The sequence below is a fragment of the Pygoscelis adeliae genome, unplaced genomic scaffold (assembly GCF_000699105.1).
Source record: "Pygoscelis adeliae isolate BGI_AS28 unplaced genomic scaffold, ASM69910v1 Scaffold174, whole genome shotgun sequence".
NCBI classification, from domain to species: domain Eukaryota; kingdom Metazoa; phylum Chordata; class Aves; order Sphenisciformes; family Spheniscidae; genus Pygoscelis; species Pygoscelis adeliae.
The window spans coordinates 7,212,066-7,232,102 of NW_008824676.1; the positions used below are offsets into that span (position 1 = coordinate 7,212,066).

Below are 20,037 nucleotides of genomic sequence, written 5' to 3' on the forward strand. Positions count from 1 at the left end.
TCCGCTTCGCGGGGACGGACCCCCGTTTCCCCAGAGGAGAGTGTTTGGCGTTCTTCCCGCTGCTTCCCAGCTGCCCCAGAATACTAACACAGCACTTACAGGGAAAAATGGCTCCTTGGCTGGGTCAGCGGTTTGTGTCTCAGTTCACCTTTCGGAACGCCTGAAAATTACCTGATCTTTTCCTAAAAGTTGATGATAAGCATTTGTGGAGGAACTCCCAGAAGCTGTGAAGTGACATAAAAGTTTCTGAAAATCCTGCTCCCTGGGTCTTTGTAGCTTTCATACCTGTTCGATCACAATGATTTTTATTTTTTTTTTTATAGCAATACTTTTTGTGGTTTACCTGGCATTCTGAATGGTTCTTCTGCTGTCATAAGTAGGTGTTCAAATGTGAGTTCATACTGTACTCGAGCCCATTACAGTCTCCTGTCAGGAATAAATTAACGCTGCTTCATAATTTTGGCCATAAAGGGGGAACCTTTAGCTAGGTGGTCCAATACATTGCAAACATTATACAGTACAGAAGATAACGCAGAAAGAAGCTGTGATCTTTATTTTTTTATTTATTTATTGCTAATCTGTGAAGAAATAATTGAGCAATAGAATAATTCCCTGAGCATAGATTATTGATTAGTTTGGTTTTGTAATGTGGGGATAAGAGGAGAAACATTGCATGGGATGTATTTTAGCAGATGCTAGTAGCTTGCCCATCAGAAATAGTGCCCATGCTGTCTTTCCTGCACCTTTTTATAGAGGACTCCAAAACAAAACGGAATTTGAAATACTCCGTTCTCAGCTCAAATTGCATTAATCTCAGAAAATATTTTAGCCGGTATTGAAGAAAATAGTGCTGTAACTGAATGATTAAGGATTAAGAAGAGGGCTTTCTTGCCAGTGTGTCTGGTGGTTGGTTTATAGGTAGTTTGCTCAGATATTTGGTTGCATCACCATGATGTCGTTAGACTAATTTAGCACTTTGGGAAAAGATTGGTTGCCTGTTCTTTTATATCTCTTGTGAGAAGGTATAGCGGTTGTGGAGCTCAGCTTGGATAGAGAACAGGCAGGCCGCTATACGGGAAGGGAGGTTGTATGGGGCATTACTAGTGTTACTGTTAGGCTTTCCGAAAAGTTGCTCTAAAAACAGCTTGTGTGAAGAACTTTTCTAGTTTTTATTTTGTTTGAACAGAAATTGTTACAAAAACCAGAGATTTAGGGATTTTTTTTTTTCCTCCTGTTGTTCTCAGGTGCCAGTGATTGGAAAGAGAAATGAGATTTTTTTCACAGGGGAGGTAACGTGCGCTGTGGATATGTTTCTGTACATTCAGCCCTAGATTGTTTTGGCTGAGAGTATTGCAGAGTTGGTGTCTTTATGCTCTAATGTAAAGGCTGGGTATGGGATGCTTAAGCTTACTGCTTTTGGACTTGGCTAATTCATAGGAAGGTAAGCATCCTACACTTGGAAATAACCTCCATGTTCTGTTTCCAAGAGTTTTGACTGACATTTGCGGCATTGTGCTAGGTGCATGGTTTTGCGTAGGGGTATGCTGAATAGGAGATTTTTGGGGACTAGCTGGGGTGTTTTGTCATACCAACTTCTAAGTTGGTATCTTCCAGTTTATGTCCAAATGAAAGACTTGGAGTGTAGGGGAAAACCTTGAAGACTTGCATTGGTACAAGCAGCTGTCTGTGCTTTAGAAGCACACATTTGAAAAATTCTGTATTTTTTTCCTCTATTTTAAGAGATGCAAAGTAAAGTAAAAATGAACAGATTCCTGCAACGGACCATGCAAAGGCTCTTCTCTCTACTCCATGTGTACTTTAACAGATCCCTGGTGCAATGAGGCTTTTCATGAGCGAGGTGATCCCAGCAGCGTTGGGACCTAGTCCCTAGCAAAGAACTTGAACACAGCTCTAGGCATTGAATGTAGCTCATCTTGAATTTGTCTAAAACACTTAATTTCTACGAAAGCAGGTGTATGGTTGGTATTAATCTGAAAAATGTCCTTTATATACTCAGTCCTTTCTAAACAAGATGCTTTTTACTTACATATTGCTCGAAGATGAAACTGTGATTGGAGGTTAGGGAAGAAGAATAACATGAGGCAGATGAAATACAGTTTGTACCTTGCTTTGCTTTTTCACTCAGATTCTTTGGGACAAAGGTGGGAGTTTAAACAGTGATTAAATTGTACGTTAGGTGAATGCATTGCACAGTTGGTTAGGAAAAATAACTGAAAATAACTCTGATTTCTACTGTTGGAGATGTTGTCTTTATTTCTTCTTTCTTTACTTTGTCTGCAGCTGTGTCTTGAGCTTTAAAGTGTATTTTTAAACCTGTGGAGCAGGAAAACCTCTCATTTAACTTCAGGATCTTGATCAGTGGACTTAGATGATCCAAACGTGGCTTCAGGGTGCTATTGTATTAAAAGAAATGCTTATATGTGGACATGCATCATGTATTTTACAGCTTACTTGAGACTAAGGTGATACGTCGCTCCTTTTTTTGCCACTGTTGCTAATTATCCTGTAGAAAATGGCATTCTCTTTCCTGCTTCCTGCATATTTACAAGAATTGGAAACTACGTGGAGTGACAGGGAGCCAAGAATTGCAAGTCTGGCAAAGAAGCCTGATGTAGTAGTTTAGCACGTCAGTCGTAACTGGTGATGTGGAGACTCTTACAGGAGCCTCCTAAGCCATGTAGAACTGTATGGAGACTGTTCATAAATATTTAACATAGTTTCAGTGGTACATTAAAGATTAATTTGGCCCGTGAGTGGAAATACTTAAGGAAAAAAAAAAGAAAAATACACCTGAATAACTTCATTTTAGGAGCAGGTGTTATAGCACACAAGTTAGCTTGCATGTGCAGAATTAGCGCGATCTTTAAATAAGAAGCAGTCATGATAGTCAAGAACTAATAAAATGACAATTGGCTTTCACAGAAAATTCATCTGACATATTGTCAGAATTGGACAAAACAAACCAGGTTTTCTTTTACTTCTCTACCTTGCACAGAAGGATAATAGTGTTAACATCTCAAACCCAGCTGGAATGAAGCAGTGACTTTTGGCTAGTGATAGACGGGCTTTCTGGAGATCTTTGAATGCTGTCATGGCAATTCTTGTTCCAGTCGATAATTCTTCTTCATTGGATATCAAAACCAAAAAGAGAAAGGGACGGCATATTCTCTAAACTAGATTTCTTTTCATATAAATTGAAAACAAGTGAAAAGAACATTTTGGAAGATTTTGAATAGCTCATGATGACTGTTGCTTAAATTACTTAAGTTTTCTGGATCGTTGAATTAGTATTGCCGTTTTCTGTGTTAAAAATGGCACTGCTTAAGTAGTGGCGTACTACGAGTTTTTGTTACATGTTCATGTGACACTTTTTTCAAGGAATTCTTTGTAATTTTTGAAAATATAAAATGCCTTAGATGAAATTTAACAGTCTATATATGCAAGGCCATTTTCTTGCAAATGTATGTATTGGGGAACATCATATATAACAAAATCCCAAATGAATTTTAAAAGTGAACACTTCTATCTTTAGTGTCTCTAGTCGTTAGAGTCCACTTTAGGTGACAAAATTGGTCCCTTCCTACGACTTAGAAACTGAATTCACATTTACTTTGTATGGAAAGACTTGAGGAAATAGAAAACAGTCTAACATTTTACCTCTGTCATAATTTGTGTGCAATTAAATGTTGGTGTGGTGTTTTTGTTGTGTTCTGTGCTGTGTTTGCTTGCTTTTAGGTATTCCTAATTTTTAGTTGTCATCAAAGGGACAGATCAGTTTACTCTGTATTTTATATATGAATTTATGGGATTACAACAGGCAAAGGTGAGATGCTGGGATTTTAGTTGAGGCCACTTTGCAAGCTGAGTTGCTGCGGTTAAAGGCAGCATCGGCAGTGCCCAGCTGAGCTGCCTTTACCTGCACAGTACCGGCTAGGTGTCCGGGTAAGGATAGGGGTCTGGAGACCCGCAGAGAGCAGTCGCCAGGCCGTTACACTCCCTGTGCGTTTAGGTCAGCTTATTGAATTGGTGGATTTGTGGGTGTTTTTGTTTGATTCATATTTTGTAAGATGAGAGTGGCTGGAGCTGAGGTGCGGTGGAAGATTTGGTGTCTGTAACAGAAGAACAATACTCAAATGAGCTCTAGAAGTATAATGGTTATGGCATCCCTGAGTGACTGCTGGTGGTAGCAGTTGTTATATGTCAAGGTAATGTTTTGGAGTATGCAGTGTATGTCTCTACTAATAGGGGTAACTTCCTTCATTTCATCAGGTGCTTTTAGATATCGAGGGCTTGAAAACTATGATCCATCTAGACAATCGAAGTATAAGTAATTATAAGAGGATTACTTCGTATCTGGTTGCTTAGGCCAAATTAACTGACGCCTTAACAGACACAAAAATAAAACAGGTTATTTCTTTTGGCTTCCTGTAGACTGCTTGCATGGTTTTAGGGAACAACAAACATTGTGGCAAATGCGTCTGCTCCTTTGAACTTGTAATGTTTTGATTTACATGAGCAAAGCTTGCTAATTTAAGAGTAACACTAAAACAAATGTGTCAGTTGCTTGGGACCAGCCTATATATGTGACAGGAGTAATTGTAATTAAAACTAGACATTTCTTTAACAATTATTTTTTTTCTGAAGTCCACGATTGCTACTGCCCAGCCTTGTATTACGTGCTGTATGTAGATTTGCTTCCAAGAGTTAAATTATTATTGGCTGACTCTTTTGATAGCTTTCATAGTGAAAAATTCATTGTTTGACAACATTATAAAAAGCTTTGCATAAGTTTTACTGCAGTTTTTAGCATTTTCTTTCTTCTACCTTTTACTTAAAATTCAGTATTTCTAAAACTAACGAGCCTCTCGATAGATTCACATGAATGAGAACATTTATTTCTACTTTGTTTTCTGGTCATCAGCTGATACACTGTTCTCTGTCCTGCAGTTTTTTTCCATCGCTGTAAATGCTGTATTTGGGTGATGAATGGTAGACGTGCGTTCTGTTATACATAATTCAGACACTATTCCATTTGGAATCACGCTGGAATGGAGGCATTGATAACTTCCAAGTAAATGAGTAGGTAGAAATCAGACAGCTTATTTATTTTTATGGGTTTAGCTTGTCAGCTTTTGTGAATGTTTGTGTTCTCTCACATTCTTGCTGTCTAACTTTGAATTTCCAGGGACCATCGTGTGTCTAGAACCATTTAATTTTACCCATGCATATGAAATGTAACCCTGTGGTGGTTTTGGTTGAATTTCAAAATACAAAATGTAGCACAGTAACAGTCTTATGAGCGATCCGAGATCACTTCAGGTAGATGGAAGAAAAGTTCAGTGCTTAATTTTTACTGTCGGTTATGTTAACTATGCATTTTGAAGTGCAAGAAAAACTGACAGCGTTTAGATCTATCATTGTGTTTGTTTTTCCAGCTGTTGTAAAGTTTAAAAAAATATTGGCAACAGTTGTCATGGTACCTTCATATTAGTAAAGCCACTATCTATTAAGGAAAACTATTTTCCGTAAGTTTCCTCAAAATTTGTTCTTGTATATGGAACATCTACATGTCTATAAATGTATACGTGTATATAAAATCACATTCTTAGCAATTGCCTGACCCAGAGGATAAATAAAACCTAGGCTAGGCAGTGCTCTCTAGCTGACTTCATATGTATGCCTGCTCTCTTGGAGATCTGATTCATAGTAAATGTACTCTTGAAACAAAAATCCTAATGCGAAAATAAACTGTCTTTTCTATCTTACCTAGATAAACAGTGATGATTTTTATACTTTTGGGCGCTTCCCTGGTGTAGAAAGCCTTCATTTCCATGTCTGCCTTTCCTGAGGCTCCTTTCTGTAGGAGTGTGTAGATTCTTTTTAGAGTGGAAGTTCACAGCATTTTGCTTACACTGATAAATGTGAGCAGTGATTGAGTTGTTATAGTTTTTCTAATACTTCAAGTGAAAATTTATTCACCTGGAGCAGAAATGCAATTTTAGTACTGTTTGTAAATGTGTGAAACTACTTGGGAGAAATCTCTTGTAGCCTATTTTTCCTAACCATGGGTAATGTCTGTTAAATTCTATTATTTATTGGATAACTAGGTATAAGGTTTTTTTACTGCATATGTTACTAACCTGAGAGACTGCAAACTTAAAAGTTGAATTGATTATATTAGAGCATGAGATCATGAGTACGGTTTGTGCGATATGGTTTCAGAGGTCTGATACACCTATCTGTTCTCTGGTAGTTTTCTAATATTAGTAGAAGTAACTCTTTTTACATCTATTGCTCTCTAAACCCATTTTTCATACGCAAATTTTCCAGAAATAAAATTCAAATTCCATTACTATCTGGAAATCTCAAAATTTTCTTTTTATTTTTTTCTCCCCTTTGCCCCCAGATATGCGTGATAAAATGAGGAAATGGAGGGAAGAAAACTACCGAAACAGTGAACAGATAGTGGATGTTGGAGAAGAGTTAATTAATGAATATGCATCTAAACTTGGAGATGACAGTAAGTGAACAATCATTATTTTTAAAACTTCCATTATCTGATTTTGTTTTCTCTTTTCAGCCTCTATTTTGTACTTCTGTGTTGCCTTTCTGTATCTGCTGATGTTGATGAAATATATATTACTTTCTTAGCCTAATAGGCTGCCAGAATTCCTAGCTTTTATTTCTTTTTCAAGTATGGGCTGCAGTGAAAACAGATGGAAAAATTACTTACTAGAACTGTTAGTTTGCTAGATTAGTAGTAAGACCTTTATGTGAAAACTTAGCGTGAAACTGTTATCTAGCTGTCATTTGACTGATTTTCTGTTCTGCAACACCATGGCAAAAATAGAAAAGTGTCTTTTTATAACAGAGAAAACTAGTCCTTAATCAAGTTACACATACTGCAGGAATTGATACTCTGTTTTTATTCTAACATTACATTTGTGATATTACAGTTGAAGTTAAGTCTAAGTTTCCACTATTCATGAAATTATTATTTTCAGGGGATTTTAACTACCTTATACTAATATCAGTAGACAGACGCTTGGATATTACATTTCATACTAAAAGAGAATTGATCAGAAACATCACAATACAATAGCACTCTTCACTATAAGCATAAAATAAAATATAACAAAATGCTATCAAGATTTGTATAGGTTTGCATATTAATCTCACACAGGTTTTTATTTTTATGTTCATTCTTTCTTATTTTTCCCTAATTTCAGGTAATTTAATATAGACATTCTTTAATACACTTCTCTGGTAGTTCTTTCATTTTATTAACTGCTGTTATATAGCCACAGTAGTGCATTGTATTTACTAATAAAAGTTACAGTGTTTGATACGATTTTGTTCAGTTAGTTACCTTGTTCAGTTAGTTTAGTAAGTTAACTTTAATTTCAAATACCCGACTTCATACAGTGTTCCAGGAATTAAAATCCACATAGTCATTTTAGAAAGACACTTTGCCTCCCTTTCTTGTCAGGTGAGGAATCTTTCAGTATTGAGTTTGGGGTTCTGCAGATAGGATTTGTTTTATATTGATGCTTTGCTATGGTTCTGTCTTGCACCCTCTGAGCTCTAATTCTGTTCTGGAGTTCTTCTGTTGTAAGGAACTTGGCCACTGCAAATGTTGTGCTTTTTTGGATATAAATACATGGATCATCTACCCAAAGTATCATGTATGGAAGACACCTCTATGCATAGCAGTGAGTCATGAAGTGCGTTTGGAGATTCAGTGCCTGAAGAAGATGCTGCACTGTGAGGGGGTCTTGCACTGTAACCATGAGGAACATGCTTGTTTTAAGACTGCACGGGTAGGCTTAATACACCCACCTGTAAGAGAGTTGTCGTAGGTTCCCTCTGCTTTAGAAGAACTCTGAGAACTAACCTTGATTTTACTTTCTTCTTACCATGTTGCTAGTAATTTATGAGAACTGTATTTTAATAAGAAATTGTTGAGGAGCTTGATACTACTCTCAGATCTTACTGATGCCTTTCTGAAACATTGTTCTCAGTAATACAGGCTGAGTCATTCCTTTCTTGTCAGTGCTGAGTTTGTCCTCCTTTTCGAGATAGATGCATTTTGTTCTTTTGTAAACTTGGCATTCAGGATTCATTAGGTAAATTAGCTGCAATGTTCCTGAGGTTTTTAGCAAATGCATAGAAGTATCTGAAATTTATTTACATATTTGCATTCTGTTTAATTTTTTTTTTTTAAGTAGTATCAGAATAGCAACTGTATACAGTTTTAAAAACAAACAAACAAAAAACAAGAACCAAAAAAAACCCCAAACACCTATAGTAGACCTAGAATTCTTTCTTGGGTAGTCACGGAAGGTGAATGAGTTGTATATGATGGATGTTAGTCTTTCTGCTTCTCGTGTTTTCAGAAAATACCTGGATATTACAATGGCTAATTTCAGAATGCATATAGAAGGGAAACTAATGAATGCAATGGGGTAGATTATTTCAGTTTCTCTGTAACTTGCGTCCTCAGGTAGACGACATCCAATGTAATTGGGAGAAAAAAAAGATTTTCTCATTATTAGTGTTTTTAAAATAAAAATAACTTATTGAATATTCAGTCTAAGGGGTGGGGATACTATTATCCACATCATGATTTTAATGAAAAGTTCGGATTTTCTTATGGACAATCAGTAGTCCAAAGCTATAGAGTTGGACTTCAAAGTAGAGGAAGAAGACCTTTGGCTTTTTTTGGATTTTTTTTTTTTTTAAGCTTGAACAAGAAAGCCCTAGTACAGATCAGAAAAACACGTCCCTCTGGACTGGATACTTGATTCTTTTACAAGTGTTCTCTTACCTGATATCTGACACTAACCTGTGCTAGAGTTAGAGTATCGAAGTAGAGGTTTGATCGAATGGGGAGAGCAATTTCATAAACTATAAAAGCATCTTATTCTTGTGTTTAGATTCTGTTTTTTAAATATAATATAGAATTTATATCATGGATATGTTATCTGTATTTTGTCTGTGTCTATGTATGTATTTTTACATTCATGGAAAAAATGTATACATTAATAAAAATAGAATATGTGTCTTACAAATAGTTCTAATGGGGAAGAGAGGTTACAGGCAAATTAATGCCTGTTTCTCTTCTTTTGTATACTTAGCAAGAAATATTGGAAATTCATATCATAGAAACTATTTTTAAAAATGAGAGGGCCTCTGTTATTTTTATTTTATATTTTATTTTTATCTTATATTTTTATTTTGGAAGACATTTGCTTCTGTTTCAGTTCTGTGAAATATTGGGTGCACCTGATTGGATTTACATGAGTTCAAAACACTTAGTACTTCTAATACTCACATTACATGTTTCCCTCTACTATAACCTCTCTTTTCTGCAACTTGTGTAGCTACGCTGTTAAGTTCTTTATGTTCAAGACCTCGGTAGGCCTAGAACAGAGATAATGTAATCTGTTATTGATTTAGAGAAATTGTTCAAATCTAGGAAGAAGACAACATTTGTAGGACTTCCAGCAGTGAAACAGTTAAGGGAAATTTGTTTTCTTTCTAGCCCAAAGGGCTGTTCTTCAGGTCTCATCAGAGAGCAAGTCCTAATGGGGAACTGTTTAGAAGACTGCAGCTATAATGTTAGGAAAAGCAGAGAATTAGAGCTTTTTTGCCTTTCAAGATGTCAAAAGGTACTTTGTTACTAAAAGCAATAAAATTGCTTAAATGCGTTTTTAATTAATTCCAGCAGTTCTTTTAAATGTCCCTGTTTCAGTAGTGATCCACAGGAGTGGAAGGGGAAAAATACACAGACAGAATTCATTAATCTTATTTACATTGTAGGTGTTTCCCATTATCTTAAAAAAAATGAAATCTGTATTTAATGTCTCTTTTGTGTCCAGTTTGGATAATATATGAACAGGTGATGATTGCTGCCCTGGACTGCAGTCGAGATGATTTGGCATTGGTAAGTTTTCAAGTTGACTTTTCCCTCAAACCTTAAGCTTTCTTTCTGGGTGTCTCTTCCAGATAGTTCTTTGGACAGTTACAGGATAGTCTGTACTCCATAGCTTGGACTTGTAGAATATCTATCAAGAAACACACTGCTGGGAAGAAACCGCCTCCACCCACCTTCTCTAATGTGTAACTTTTGTTTAGACAGATCATGTCTCTTCCAATAGCCATGAAAATATTTACAGCTACTCTGATATGGGCTAAATGTCAAGAATAATATTGAAGTTGCCAAATTGTACAGAGACTGTTTGTTTATTGAAAAACTCTCAAATTATATTGGTTTTTTGAATATTTTGAGGTAAAACGTCCTGTCATGCATATCGTATTATATGTCATGTTGGCTATCATCAAAGAAAGTCATTGACATACTGATGAAGTCTTCAAGATGAATAAGGAGCTGGACTGCATAATGTATAAGGAAAGGCTGAGAGATCTGGGTTTCTTAAGTCTTGAGAAAGCTAAGAACGGGTTTTATTGCTATCTTTGAATTTGTACTAATGGGAAGGTATAAAGAAGGTGGAGACAGATTTTTGTAGGTGTGCAGCAAAAGACAAGTGTGAGAGACGTAAGCTGCAACAAAGGAAATTCCAACTAGATATTAGGAAAAAGGTTTTAACAGTGGGGTTAGTGAACACTTTGGGACAAATGACACAGACAAGCTGTAGAATCTCCTTTGGAGATGCTCAGAAATGGATTGGGATATGGCCCTGCACTCACTTGGAAGCTGGCTCTGTTTTGAGTGGGGATTTGGAGCAGGTGACCTCTGAAGGTCCCTTGCAATCCAAATTATTCAGTGATTCTTGATAAAAATATTGTTAATGGATATTTGGGTTTAGTCAATTTGTATGCAAATTTATTTGAATTGTACAAATAACAAGATAAAATGAGTTTATTTAGAACTGTAACACCTGTTCACTAGATTAAAAATGAAGAAACACTGAAACAAACAAAAAAACCCAACCAAGCTTAGCTAATCCTTTAAAGGCAGCAACTGAAAAAGGCACGAGTGTTTTGCAGGCAAATTTTAATAATCTTTTCATCCCTCTTTCACAAAACACTGGTGAAAAAAGCCATGAGCTTGTCTTGGGCCCTGAAAGCCAGCAAGCTTGAGCTTACTCTAAGTAGAAAGAAAGATATTTTCAGGAGTCCGGGTCTTTCATGGGGATTACTCTTCCAGTGCCTTGTTCTCTGTCAGATGGCAAAATACCCCATAAAGTCTTTGAGCTTCATGTGATGTCATTTGGGTGAAACTTAACGGTCTGTGATATACAAGGGGTCAGACTAGAGGATGTAGTTGGGAGAAGGGCAATTTGAAAGTAGGCAGAACTAGACAAGTTTATCTTGCATCCCATATGTAATGGTAAAATGGAGTACACTGGAAAATACAGCACAACACGCTGAACTTGTCATGAACCCACTGAACTTCCCTTTCTTTTGTTCCTCAGAAGAAAATACTGTTGTAGTGTAGCTGTCTGTTTAAACAAAACCAAATAGACTTACTGTTTAAATAAATGTATTTCTGTTTTCTTATGTACATCTAAAACAGTTTTGGTCTTTATTTTCAGGGTCTTTTTAGAAAGACTTTTACAAAATTGTTGAGGGAGCCAGTGTTGAAAGATCAGTTGTGAAACACTATTTGTTTTTACTAACCCTGGCAGGGATTTTAAATTTCAGTTTCTGTGCCCTTTAAGGAATATTGCTTGAGATGAGGGAGTGCAACATTTCATATGCAGCTCAGAAAGAAGGTTAAAAGCTTAGAGGGAAACTTAGTTGGTTTTTTATTTTTATTTAAATTTGATTGATTTATAATAAAGAAGTAGTTAATTCAAACAAGTCAACATCATATTTGGTTTTTTGCTACAGCTGTAGCCCCAAAGTAGACAAACAGCTTTGGAAATTCAGTTTTTTAGCAGTGAGCTTTTGACAGCTGTGATGCATTTTGCTTAGGGGGATAGGTCTCATCTGCTCCAAATGAGGAGGCTGAGATGGTTTTCAGAGTCATTTATCTGACTGTTTTTTCTTTTCCTTTTTTCTTTTTATTACTGTTATCCTCTCCGTCCTGCACAAAATGACTATGCATAATGCATGCCCCTACTGCAATCAGCCAGTTCTTTCATACACCTGTATTAGTGAAATCAGCTACTGTAGGCAGGCACTTGCACTACCAGTGTTTTACATGCTGAAGTCCAGGTTAACATTTCTTTGCCTTTGTCAGACCTTTAAAATTAAAAACCTATGTGATTAAAAAAATCAGAAAGCAAGTTAACTGCAAATTAAAGTTTCCCATACAAATGAGGTTTGCCATTGTAACTGCTGAGTTTCTGAGAGAATCTCGAAAGTAGATTATTGACATAATGTAGAACCAGTCCTCAATAACATTGGGGATTATGGGGATTACAGGTTAAATTTAAAAAGAGGACATGCAGCGCTGCTGTGTCCAGAACATTTTGAAGATATAGCTAGTGCAGTTTATTCATGCACTTTTGTTTTCGAAAGTGTTGCAGTGAATTGTTCATGACTGTCTCACAACTTTTCATGTCACTTTATTGTGTCTGATGTCTTAATCTACAGGAGTTTATTTTGGCCCTCCGGCTGCTGTAGTTGGTTGGATAACGATCATGTAGTCAGATCTAACATGAATAATTCTGGTTTTGTATGACTCCTGCACTTGAGTGCTACTTCATCAGCTTTTTTTATATTGTCAGTGGCATTTTTCTAGATGTAAAAGTCCATCTGCAGATTGTGGAGTTTAGTATTATTGCAAATGCTACAATTTTTGACATTTAAAAATTTTATTGGAGAAAAGCAGCTCATGTTTTTATACTGAAAATCAGTGTCCTATGGGATTCCCAGATCACTGGGCCACAGGGTGAATTTATTGTCTGCAAAAGTTCTTTTCAAAATCTAGAACGTTATTTGTACAAAAGCTGGAGTGGAACTGCTTTTCTGGAGTTTTATATAAGTTTTCCTGTCTCTTAAGAATGTTCACAGATTAGTTCAGACCTCATGTAATGTGCTGCTAAGTACATGCCGTTTTTTATGACAATTTGTTGTCCAGAGCAGCAACAGTTCACCTAGACATCGCTCAGAGTGCCAGTAAACTGTTTCTTTACTAAACCTGAGTCTTGCTATGTGAAATTGCATTGTTGAGATCTTGGTTCATTGGAAACTAAGATGATCATGGTGAAAATATTCTGTGCTTACTTGAGGCTGAGCATTACTTCTTTGATTACTGTTTCCTTTCTCTCTTCCTTCTCTATTTTTTTTGCAGCTGAGAGAGATGTGACTATTTCTCTTTGCTGTGCTCTAGCGACCTGTTTATCTACAGAAACAGAGAGGGAACCTGCTAATTTTTACTGATTTGCTTCTGTATTTTTCCTTTGACCAGTGGATGTGGTGAGATGGAACAGATTAAGTAGATAGGCCTCTGCTAGAACCTTAGGGCTGAAGAACAAGTTTATAAGCTGAGCTGTATAAAAAAATGCCTGGAAAAGGAGGGTTCTGTCTGTAGCTTTTAATGTGATTGAAACCACTGGCCTTTTTGAGAGTCTGGGGACTGTCCTGCCTCCCACCGTAATGAGACAGTTACAAATATTGCAATGCTATCTAGCCACATTCATGATATGGTTAGAGTTAGTTTGCTCTGGGGAAGTTGTGACTCAGTCCCTCTACCAAACATCCTTTTTCGCTCATCCGGAGAAATCTGCCTGTGATGAATTCCTTTTATCCAGCCCAGGTGTCTCATTGATTTCAGGAGTCAGAAGCTATGCCTTTTCTGCCAGGATGCTCAGCCCAAGCCAGTGACAAACATTTGCTTTGGATTTCAAAGTTTTATTTTAAAAATAAACACAGAGCATAGTATTAGCATAGTTTGTTCCATTGTGAGATATCCATTTATTGAAGAAGTATCACATAAGCTCTTACCATCTTTATTTTGTTTTTTACTGTCTTGTGTTATTATCAGGCAACTAAGTATACTTCAAGTTTTAATGGTATCAGAACTGTTTTAGTAGGTGAGTTTAATTTTCTAGACAAATAACTATTTCCAAGAAGGCCTGACGATCTAATGACCTATATGGAAGATATTTCTTAGAATTAGTCTTCTAACAGACCAAGTTTCAGTTTCTGAGCTTCTCTTTATCAATACATTTTATTGCTTATTTCAAAAATTGGTATTTGCTTTTACTCACAAGTGCCATTTCAGGTTGTTAAATTATCAGCCAAGGACTTTTTTGTTTTCCTTCCAGCTTCTGTGTAGATAATTATATTCATAATAGTATTTTTGGTTTTATTTGTATAGTTTTGTCTTCAGGAACTAAGGCGGCAGTTTCCTGGGAGCCACAGAGTTAAACGATTAACTGGAATGCGATTTGAAGCTATGGAAAGGTAAAACCTGAATTTAAAAAAATGTACTTTCTGTCTGGAAAGGTGCTTGCCCTTTCTTAAAAAGGGATTCAGGCACTATAAAAATACGGCAAAGCAATGCTGGGCAGTTTCTTTACAGAAAATAATGGTGTGCGTGATCATAGTATAATGTTTAGATTGCAATTTTTATTGCCTTTTTGCATGTACTATGCAGTGTTATATATTTGTAATCTTCCCATCAGACTTCATAGATTAAAAAGATCTCTTACTCGACAGCATAAGTCATTATACAGTAAAACACTAGGCACTTTTTTGGCGAAGTCTGTGAGGTATACGTTTCATCTCACGGAGCTAGAGCAGCATATGAAAATCAGTGCCAGCGTGTTTTTGCCTTCATTGTTGTCCTATGCTCCTAATTACCGCAGGATGTAGTTCTTTTCCCTTGTTTTCTGAGTGTGGATAAATCCAGTAGAACTTAATAAGGATTAAATCTATAGAGTTTGTTATAGAAAACTCAAAAAACATATGGAATAGAATGGCAGAACCTAAAAATCAGACTGACCTTTTTGAATATCCTATAGAAGTGTTATAACATACTAAGTTTAACAGGAATTATTAAAATCATGAACAGCTTAAAACGTTACAGCTTTACAAGATGAATGACCTCAGGGCTTGGGGTTGACCTTTATTGTCCGCCTTTCTTCTTGGATACATCTTTGATAACATTCTGTTCTAAAGCGCTTGTCTTGGGTGTTGAGAAGGACTTCCAGCTTCCAGTGACTTTGAATGCTTGCAAATCTGTTCCATGCCACATTCTGCATACAGAATTGGTGAGATTTGGAGCCTTTGGGACATCTTGGTACAAAGGAATTAGAACTTAGAACTAAACCCTAAATGCTTTTTTAAAAAAAATATTTATTTAGCAGATGTACTTCATTCATTGCATTCTTGCAAAATTAGCATTGAAAACGTTATTTGATATGAGCCACCAATGAATGTCCATTGCTTGGCTCGAAAAGAGTGGATAACTGGACTCCACAGCCACAGGAGCAGTCTCGGGGCAACTAGATGCTCCACGTTTCACACTCACTTTATATCACATTCATGAAGAATTTCCATTAAACTTAGCTCTCTTTCTGTCTTCATTTGATATAGGATAGGAAGACAGTTGGAGAATGGCAGCAGATTTCCCCCCTTCCTGAAACCTCTTCGGAAGTGCAAAAGATCATAATTCTGTTTAGGCTTATGTGACTACTTTGAAGATGTTATTGCATGGGAACAGATCTTTGTGGGAGATGACTGCCACACAAACATTATGTGTTGTTTCAGCACTGAAGTGCTATTGAGCCACAGTTTTCTGAAAGTGCTCATAAAAATTATCTCTGTCAGGTTAGATCCTTGAGATTGGAATATCAGGGGAGCAGAGGCATTAATGAAAGCTGAGGTTTCAGCTTCATAGATTTTCTCCAGAAGTCAGAGAATAAAGAGGCTTCAGCTCTGGGTGGTCTTGAACAGGAACCCATCTGCAGGTGCTCCAAGCCATGCCCTGGAGAAGCCTGTCTCTCTCCACTGACTATAAATGAAGCCTAGGGAGACTTAGGCTGGAGGGATCATATTTTCAATTGAAGAAGTGAGCTTCTTGTGAAATTCCAGGTGACTTCTAGGATCTAGGAAGGATCCTGCCTTCCCCAGCAGGAAGAGGAAACAGTGAAGAACATGCCTGTAGACTGAGACATCCCTGTAGACACTTGCTAATCAAAAGAATAGTATTCTGGAACTTCACCCTGTAAAGCTGGGGTTATGGCCATCATGTTCAGTCTTGTAGAATACATTTGGTGAAGTAGCAACTAACAGAGAACATGAATACAGCATTTTACAGCACGTCTGCTCAAGTCTGTAGGAGTCACCTTCTATTTGTTTATGCTTTTGTGCTTCCTTTCACATTTGTTCTCATACCTTATGGTAACTGGACTGGACAGTTGAGCTATGCTAATGTTAGCAGTGCTTAGGGAGCAGTGAGAGTATGTAAATGGGTGTCCAAGGTGAGAGGGGGATGTGTAGCATCAAAATCAATCAGCAGTACCTCTGACAAACTGCTTGTCAAACTATACGTGAAGACACAAAGTATGCCCTACTTATGTGGTGATAGCACAACAGCTGTGTAGTGAAATGTGTTTTGAATTGAATTATTTGTCCAGTTTGGGTCATGTACCTAGCTAGCTGAACACACAGATCTGTTTCCCAGAAGGTTTAAAGCGTTTATAGCAGCTGGAGTAACCTGTTTCGAGCATACTTTAAATAGCAGAATTAATTAAGAAAACCTATGTAGTGATGGTGGAAAACATTTTCTTTCAGATTTATGGTATAGTCTAAGGGTGGACTCTTGTGTGAATCCCCCCAGTTTATTGTATGTGGCTGCTTATACTTCATAAAATCATAACAGAAAAAACTTACATGAAGTTTTAAATTACAACAGCGAAGTGAAAAGTCATTATTTTGGATGGCCTTTCAAATTTTGGTGTTTCTGTTTCTTGGGAGAGGTGAAAGGGAGAGTTGGGATGTGATGATTTGATCTATTGGGTGCAGAAAAAGAGAGAACAGACAGGAGAATAAGAAATTGGGTGTAAAATATCTAAGTTGCTGCTGAAACAGTATTCCATGAAGCAATTACCATGTATTTTTTTAACTTGGTGACATAAAATACTGCTGTTCATATTTAGCACTCACTCAAGAGAATTTTGTATGAATACAGTTTGCTTAAATATATTCAGTATAAAAAGTGCAGGAGGGTTATTAACTATTGCAAGGACAGTCAAAAAGTCAGGAGTTCTCTCTTAGCAGAAATAGATGTGAATGTTTTCTTTGAACAGGTATGATGATGCTATCCAGTTATATGATAGAATTTTACAAGAAGATTCAACTAACACAGTAAGTTTAAAAGATTTTTCTGAACTGCAATGATCTGTTTGTAATTGTGATTATATTTTGTGGGTTTCACTGTGGAAAAATGTGTGCCTGTATTACTGTATTTGTTTCCTTTAGTTTCCTATAACCTGTTACCTTCATTAGAACAAATGAGATTTGTTTCATGATGAGAAGGTGTGATGTAATACATGCTTAAACAGTGAATTTAGAAGACAGGATTATAACTGGCAACCTTTTCAGCAGTCTTAGTAGGGTTTAGATTGTACCTTCCAGCTTTTCCATTTTCCCTGAATATTCAGTATTTAAAGGACCAATATAGTCTGCCATGTGTCTTCTGTCTTCCTAATGCTTAATCTTACTTAAAGATTAAGTATGAATACACTCAGGTAGTGCTTGAATAGCAGTTATTTTGATTTATTGTCTGGGACACTTTACTAGTTTTTGCATCAAAATGCTATAAAGTTTGACAATCGTATAAAAACAAAAAAAATCTGAGACAGACTGTACTTTTCTTCTAAGCATTTTCTGAATACTGGTTGTGTAAGCCACCTTGAGCTATTAGATGCCAAAATGAAAGTCTAGGGAAACTTGTGGCAATATATTTTCATGCATTTTTTTTTCCACAAGGATAAAACTAGAAATACGCAGAAAGTACGGAGTTTCAAATTTTTATATCACATGTTGCAGAGTCAGTTAATTATTATTAATCATTGACTGTTTGAGGGTATGTGTTTGTCTGTGTTACTTGGTCTTGAGGAGCTGGTTCTCTTTATTGGGTAAACTTCTATGTAGGTGTAATACTTAGGCTATTGCAGATGTTTTGGCAGTCTCGTGTAAACCTTCCTTGGTGCGTTTTGAATCTCTACTTTTCTTCAGTCAGCTTATTTAATGTGGTCAGCTATTCAGGAGGGGAAAACCCACAGAAACACAGATAACTGGGATTAAGTAGGGTATGCCAGAGCTGGATATAGATGAAGTGCCATCACTTAAACTAAACCATTAAAAAACCCCCCACAAAACAAAGTAAAAAAAAAAAAAACCCAAACAAAACACCACCACCACCAAAAAACACCCAAAACCACCAAACCAGAAAATTATTTTCAAGGCAACACATCTGAAAACGTTAATACCAAGTTAAGCACTCAGACGACAGTGGTAGATTAGAGTCTGTGTCTTCTAGCAGTGATAGAACTCCTATTTTTTGTGCAAGGGTGAAAAGAACTATTTTAATTCTTCACTCTTATTTTTCGCTCTCCCTACAGCAGTACTATTTGAACTGTGTTCTGTGAGACAAATGTAGGTGATCTGCGGTTGTCCTTTGAAAGTCTATAGTATTTTGAGTAAAAGTTTGAGCACAAGGTGCATAGCTGTCTGCAGTAAATGTTGGTGGATTTTATCAGTGTAAGGCCCAAAGAGTTTCAGAGACGCTAAGTCTTCAGAGTCATGTTAGAACAAGGTGGAACCCATCCACAGTGAAGGCACAAGAACAGGTCACCTGGGTGCACATTTTATGACCTTTTGCTGAAGCCAGTGGAAAATGGAGCACCGTATTACAGTGACTTCTGTGGACCACAGATCTTTGAAGTGTGCATTTTTGGCAGTTCTACTCTTCAGCTGTCTCAACAGGGCTAATGTCATATCAGTGGTTTGTTGGGTAGTTTTATAAAACAAAATGATACATTTAAATAAGTAATATGCATGACTATTACCTAATTTGGATTTCCTCCTTAACAAAATCATAAAGATCCATAAAATGGTAATGTTTAGAAGCATAAGATGTAAATATTAGAACAGCTGCATGATCTATTTGATTTCTTAGGATCTGAGAACAGAAGTGGAGTGTTAAATGCAAAGCAAAGGTTCCTTGCTATATAACTACAGAATAGGTTGACTAAGCCTTGCATGTGAAGAGTGAAAGTTAAATAGAAAGTTTTGATAAATTGTCATGTGCAGATTTCTTTGTGTCTTTTACCTGTTAATTATTTCCATGCACACATGTGGCTGCTGTAGGAAAATAAATATTTCAAGATTTTAAAAAATAAACTGTTGCTGAGTTTGTCTTGGCACTCACCTTACCTTATAGCAATTTCTTCTGGTTTGCTGACACATGGAGTTGCTTATATACATTAAACATTTTGGCAAGTGTTGTAACTGAAACACAGACATTTGTTCACACAAATCATGTAAAAATCATACTTTGCATCGACTGACAGTTTCAAATAGAAGCATGGAAAAAGCTTTTTCAAAAAATTATTTATTTTAGACACCTAGCAGACTTTTCCATTATGAAAACTTCAGGGCACTGGGGCGACTGGTTGAAGGATCAGGAGCACAGGTAGTGGTTTCCTCAATCCCTACAGTGGCAGGGAAGGACACTGAAAGGAACAGGAGAACACACCTGATCAACACGTGGCTCAGGGGCTGGTGCCATTGGCGGAATTTTGGCTTTTTTGATCATGGGGAGGTTTACACGGCACCGGGCCTGCTGGCGACAGATGGAGTCCAGCTATCTCACAGGGGGAAAAGGATCATTGCTTATGAATTGGCAGGGCTCATTGAGAGGGCTTTAAACTGGGTTTGAAGGGGGAAGGGGATAAAACCAGGCTCACTAGAGATGAGCCTAGGGGTGGCATGCCGATGCTGGGAGCGAAATCGATAGCCCAGCTCAAGTGCATCTACACCAATGCACGCAGCATGGGCGGCAAGCAGGAGGAGCTGGAAGCCATTGTGCAG

The 20,037-nt window shown here is 36.9% G+C and overlaps 1 protein-coding gene across 1 annotated transcript in view; it reads left to right on the top strand.

Annotated features, from left to right (window-relative positions):
- The first annotated feature begins 321 nt into the window (after window positions 1-321).
- EMC2 (ER membrane protein complex subunit 2) overlaps window positions 322-20,037 on the top strand; it is a 46,666-nt gene continuing 26,950 nt past the window's right edge. The window contains exons 1-5 of the mRNA XM_009323107.1: window positions 322-390; window positions 6,428-6,541; window positions 9,903-9,967; window positions 14,315-14,400; window positions 17,250-17,307. Of these exons, the coding sequence (XP_009321382.1) occupies window positions 6,430-6,541; window positions 9,903-9,967; window positions 14,315-14,400; window positions 17,250-17,307 (321 nt within the window). The 5' untranslated portion in view covers window positions 322-390; window positions 6,428-6,429. The remainder of the gene's footprint in view (window positions 391-6,427; window positions 6,542-9,902; window positions 9,968-14,314; window positions 14,401-17,249; window positions 17,308-20,037) is intronic.